At 51.0% G+C, this 5,979-nt stretch overlaps 1 protein-coding gene across 1 annotated transcript in view; it reads right to left on the bottom strand.

Annotated features, from left to right (window-relative positions):
* ralgapa1 (Ral GTPase activating protein catalytic subunit alpha 1) overlaps positions 1-5,979 on the bottom strand; it is a 55,515-nt gene that overhangs the window by 15,739 nt on the left and 33,797 nt on the right. Inside the window, exons 39-40 of the mRNA XM_025058446.1 lie at positions 4,722-4,880; positions 3,561-3,688 (exon numbers count right to left, since the gene is read on the bottom strand). Of these exons, the coding sequence (XP_024914214.1) occupies positions 3,561-3,688; positions 4,722-4,880 (287 nt within the window). The remainder of the gene's footprint in view (positions 1-3,560; positions 3,689-4,721; positions 4,881-5,979) is intronic.

The raw sequence follows: 5,979 nt of genomic DNA, 5'->3' as shown, positions 1-5,979 counted from the left end.
ACCTCCCCTCACCTGCCGCCCCCCTCGCCTGCCTCTCCCCTCGACTGACTCTCCCCTCGACTGACTCTCCCCTCGACTGACTCCCCCCTCGACTGACTCTCCCCTCGACTGACTCCCCCCTCGACCCCATTGTGTTTTGCGTCTCCATGTGCACTTCCTTGCATGTTTGAACTTGTGTGTCCGTGGTGTGTGTGTGTGTGTGTGTGAGTGTGTGTGTGAGTGTGCAGACATGTAGACAGTGATGACACATGGACGTGTGTGTGTGTGTGTCCTGGTGTGTATTGATTGGTAGTAGCAGCAATTCAATGTCTCTGACAGGCTGAATTACAGTAATCAGTCATTATTGACTCCCCATCTGTCTCCCCCCACACCTCCCTCCTCTCTCCTCCCTCCTCCCCCTCCCCCCCCCCCCCTCCCCCCCCCTCTCTCCTCCCTCCTCCCTCCTCTCTCCCCCCCCCCCCCCCCCTCCCTCCCCCCTCCTCTCTCCTCCCCCCCCCCTCCCCCCCCCTCTCTCCTCCCTCCTCCCCCTCCCCCCCCCCCCCTCCCCCCCCCTCTCTCCTCCCTCCTCCCCCTCCCCCCCCCCCCCTCCCTCCCCCCTCCTCTCTCCTCCCCCCCCCCTCCCCCCCCCTCTCTCCTCCCTCCTCCCCCCTCCCCCCCCCTCTCTCCTCCCTCCTCCCCCTCCCCCCCCCCCCCTCCCCCCCCCTCTCTCCTCCCTCCTCCCCCCTCCCTCCTCCCTCCTCCTTCCTCTCTCCTCCCCCCCCCCTCCCCCCCCCTCTCTCCTCCCTCCTCCCCCTCCCCCCCCCCCCCTCCCTCCTCCCTCCTCCTTCCTCTCTCCTCCCTCCTCTCTCCCCCCCCCCCCCCCCCCTCCCCCCCCCTCTCTCCTCCCTCCTCTCTCCCCCCCCCCCCCCCCCCTCCCCCCCCCTCTCTCCTCCCTCCTCCCCCTCCCCCCCCCCCCCCCCCTCCCTCCCCCGCCCCCCCCCTCCCGCCCCTCCTCCCTCCTCTCTCCTCCCTCCCCCCCCCTCCCTCCTCCCCCCTCCCCCCTCCCCCCCCCTCTCTCCTCCCTCCTCTCCTTCTTCTCTCTGCCCTCTTCTGTTCTTCAACCTTTTCTTCTTTTTCACCTTGATCATTTGAATCTCCACTGAAGCCTCTCTCTCTCTCTCTCTCTCTCTCCCTCTCTCTCTCTCTCTCCCTCCAGCTGCTATTGAAGTAATATTAACATACTCTGTATATGTGTTTAACGCAGAATAAAAGGCAAAGAAAGCCATGAACAGTCACATGAGCATCAACAGTTTCTTCTCTAGGTTGTTTAGTTTGAGTTGGAATTAATGACATTTGTGCACTGTGGTTCACAGAAGGGGCCAAAGCGTCCGTAGATGTCTTTGGCTCTGACGGCAAAATGATACGTGGAACCAGACTGGAACTGTGTCAGTGTACAGGCCATAGGCAGAGGAAGGGCCTTCACCTCACCAATCTTCTTCCAATGCTGTTGACCCACATTGGTGTTGGAGTTGTCTTGATGATAGGCATACAAGTGGTAGCTGTCTACAGTTGCGCAAGTGCGATCAGTCTCTGCCACACACCAGGACAGAACTATCCCATTCTGACCTGGCACCAATTTCAGCTGTGGTTGCTGAGGAGGGGAGGTCCTCTCAGCCTCGGCGGGTAAACGTGGAGGTGCAGGCACCACAGGAAGAGGGGGAAGAGTCACGGTGGATCCCCGGGATGGTGTAGTGCTGGTTACAGTGCGGGCTTTCAATGGAGTATCCTTTTAAGAGGAAAAAAAATGTTGTTTTAACACTTTAACAACTCACTACCAGAAAGACCACAGCAGACCATAGACCACAGTCAGTTCAACCACCCACACATTATTTGCATGTAAATTCTATGAATAAACACTATGTGAGTATAAGTGATTATAATAATATGAGGACAAGGAATGGGATTGCTAAGAAGAAAATGTATTAGTTGAACAACAAAGAAGGCCCCAAGAATGGACAAAACCATCAAAACATGAAAACATACATTTTCTAACCTTTTATATACACTTTTGATCATATAGACTAGAACTGCCCAAATGGTCATTTTGACTTAACACTAGAACCGCAGGGATTCTAAAACTACTAAAACAGCCGCAAGCAGTCATTGTGACCTTTTCACCATCTGATATGGACACAGATGTGTGGACTGTGCTCGTATGGTGATAGGTATGGTATGGTGATAGGTATGGTATGGTGATAGGTATGGTATGGACAGATTCTTGAGGATACACAGTCCTATTAAACACACGACTGTAAAATGTGAACTGCAGACCTGATCCAGATGTTGTCGTCCACCTCAACAGTCTGGTGTTGGTCCTGGTTGACTGATGGTTACACTAGTTACCACCGTTCAACCACAGCCTTAGTTACCAAGGTGTGAAAAACCCCTGACGACTTTCCTGCATCTGTAATAACAGTAGGATGGTGTGTGTGTGTGTGTGTGTGTGTGTGTGTGTGTGAGAGAGCAGGGAGTGAAACCTCTCATTTAGAAACAGGGCAGGAGAAGAGTCGTCGATAAATATTGACCAGTGAGATCGTTCTCCCAGAACTGCTATCACAGGCTTCCAGAGAGAGAGTTGGGGGGGGGGGGGGGGGGGGGGGGGGGGGGGGGTGAGGGAGAGAGAGAGGGAGAGACAGAGAGAGAGAGTGCACACTTTCTCTTCTGAATAATAAAAAAAGAGTTTTATATATATACACACACTTTATCACTGAGGTGTGTGTGTGTGTGTGTGTAAGCTGCGCTGAGCACAACACACACACACACAGACACACACACACACACTCAGACACACACAGACTCGGTGTGAAGACGCTGGACATTGATTACCTATTGTGTCCACTTCAGCTGAGTAATAACCAACGTTGAGTCTCTCACACTTGAACAAACACCTCAGTCCTGTCTCATCGTACATGAACTCATCGTAGACCGCTGTAGTCCACGTAGACCGCTGTGGTCCACGTGGACCGCTGTGGTCATCGTAGACCGCTGTGGTCAACGTGGACTGCTGTGGTCAACGTGGACTGCTGTGGTCAACGTGGACTGCTGTGGTCAACGTGGACTGCTGTGGTCAACGTGGACTGCTGTGGTCAGCGCAGACCGCTGTGGTCCACATAGACCTCTGTGGTCAACGCAGACCGCTGTGGTCCACGTAGACTGCTGTGGTCAACGCAGACCGCTGTGGTCAACGCAGACTGCTGTGGTCAACGTAGACCGCTGTGGTCCACGCGGACCGCTGTGGTCAACGTAGACCGCTGTGGTCCCCGTAGACCGCTGTGGTGCACGTAGAGCGCTGTGGTCAACGTAGACCGCTGTGGTCCATGCAGACCGCTGTGGTCAATGTGGACCGCCGTGGTCAACGCAGACTGCTGTGGTCAACGTAGACCGCTGTGGTCCATGCAGACCGCTGTGGTCAATGTGGACCGCCGTGGTCAACGCAGACTGCTGTGGTCAACGTAGACCGCTGTGGTCAGCGTACCTGTGTTCTGTGGCAGCTCACGCCCCGTGGTGGATCTAAAGGATACAAGTTCTGGTAGAGAGGAATGAGGGACTTCAGAGCTCGGCTGGCGTTGACGGCTGTGGCTCTGACCAGAGGGGGCAGCACCTTCATGTCCACGATGGCACCGTCAAAGAGTGGACCAAAAAAAGGAACCTGTAGAAGAAAATCAAAGGAACGAACTGTGACGCCCTCTACTGTCGGTTCAATTGCACATTTAACAATTGAGTTAAAAACAAGGAGTTCTGACTTAAACCGGTTAATGACGCAGAAAAACAGGTGATTAGAACGAGGTTGACGTTTAGTTTAGACCATTGTTTCCCAAAGACTGGGTCGCGACCCTCAGGTGGGTCGCAAGGGATTTTATTTACCCCCCCCACAGTGAAACCAGCTTGATTATCATAATCAGTTAGAACAGAGTTAACGTCCACTCTGTTGTTGACCAGTCTGTTTGACCTTTAATTATTGGTCTGTTTCATCACCTTCTCTTCATGATCTATTTCCAGAAATAAGTGAAAAAGAATCAATGATAAAAACATTTCTGAGCAACGTTTCCCATCGAAGTCGATTTCTTAAGGTTGAAGGAGTAAAACTGAAGGTCACTGAAGGTCACTGAAGGTCACTGAAGGTCACTGAAGGTCACTGAAGGTCACTGAAGTTCCAGGATCGCTCACGGACTCACATTTGAACTGTATAAAAACAGAAGTCTCCTTTGATGTCAGGAGAGACACGAGACGGCGATGAGTTCTTTGAAAGAAAGGAAAACTTTCAGGAAGGACAACTGTTTGTTGACTCTTGACTGTAACAAAAGGTTAGCCAAAAATGCTAATATGACTCTACGGTTTGGTTCATCACAGCTGTGATTGGTCCAGAGAGATGAACGATCATCATCTGAGACTTCACGATGACCTCCGTGACCTTTGGCAGAAAGTAGGGCTGTGTATTGTCAGGAATCTGGGGAAACGATACGATATACTGCGATATATTGGGATACTTTAATCCCGACCATATATAGAGCTGTTCTTTCACCGATGTAACTGTAGTCAAAGTGTGTGTGTGAATGTTTGACAGGATACACTTCAGTGATGTTTCTTCTTACGGAGCGTCCAGCAGGTGGTGACATCTAGACACCACATCCTCGTCTGCTTGTCGTCAGTTTGAAAGCGCAGTAATAAAAACTCTCTTTTACCTCTGGCTTCTTGAGAATGTGGATGGAGTACATGTGGTTCTTCATGGGGTAGATGACGATCAGAACGTCTCCAAACTCCGTGGGGATGATTCCTCGCCGGTAGTCTCTGGAATGTTCCGACCAAACGATGTGGACCTCATCGTTCCCCAGGTGTCGGAGCTGGTTAACGGAGAGCAGGGAATAAGAACTTGTTCAAATATACGTGGAAATATTACATTTTTATATTACAACAAAAACAAGCAATAGGCAGAAGACAGGAGGCGGAGCTGGAGGTGGCAGAGTTAAAGATGCTAAGATTCTCTTTAGGAGTGACAAGAATGGACAGGGTCAGGAATGAGGTCATTAGAGGGACAACACAGACAGGAAGGTTTGGAGACAAAGCTAGAGAAGCCAGATTGAGATGGTTTGGACATGTGCAGAGGAGGGACAGTGGATACATCGGTAGAAGAATGTTAGAGATGGAGCTACCAGGTAGGAGAAAGAGAGGAAGGCCAAAGAGGAGATATATGGATGCAGTGAGGGAGGACATGCAGATAGTTGGAGTCAGAGTAGAAGATACAGAGAACAGGGAGAGATGGAAATCAATGATTTGCTGTGGCAACCCCTGAAAAAGGGACAAAGCCGAAAGAAGAAGAAGAAGATTACAACAAATGTTTTTTTGTGGAGTACAGTTCACAAAATGTAATTTCTAATCAAACATCATCATCATCATCATCTTCATCATCACCACCATCATCTTCATCATCACCACCATCATCTTCATCACCATCACCATCACCTTCATCATCATCACCATCATCATCATCATCTTCATCACCATCTTCATCACCATCATCTTCATCATCATAACCATCATCATCACCATCACCATCATCTTCATCATCATCATCAGAGGTTGGTCTGGGTGGTGGTGGTGGTGGTGGTGGTGGAGACAGAGATGGAGTATGGACTGATAGACAGATGGATCACCTGTGTGTGTGTGTGTGTGTGTGTGTGTGTGTCCAGAGTCACTCAGTGGACTGTAGTCTGGGCTGGTGACAGCATCATCATTAACCTTGATGTCTGACCAAACACACACACACACACACACCTCCAGGTGGACTGGACTTTGGTCTCGGCCCAGACAGAACCAACAGATACCAGATCCTCTCAGCTGGTGACATGATGACATCAGTGGCACAGAAACTGTTTTCATTTGTCAACAGCAGCGGTGGAATAGTAGTAGTTACTGATGTTACTGATGTTACTGATGTTACTG

Source organism: Cynoglossus semilaevis, chromosome 1 (genome assembly GCF_000523025.1).
Source record: "Cynoglossus semilaevis isolate Cse_v1.0 chromosome 1, Cse_v1.0, whole genome shotgun sequence".
NCBI lineage: Eukaryota > Metazoa > Chordata > Actinopteri > Pleuronectiformes > Cynoglossidae > Cynoglossus > Cynoglossus semilaevis.
Note: the sequence above shows the minus strand (reverse complement) of the source record. Positions and strands in the feature narration are given on the sequence as shown.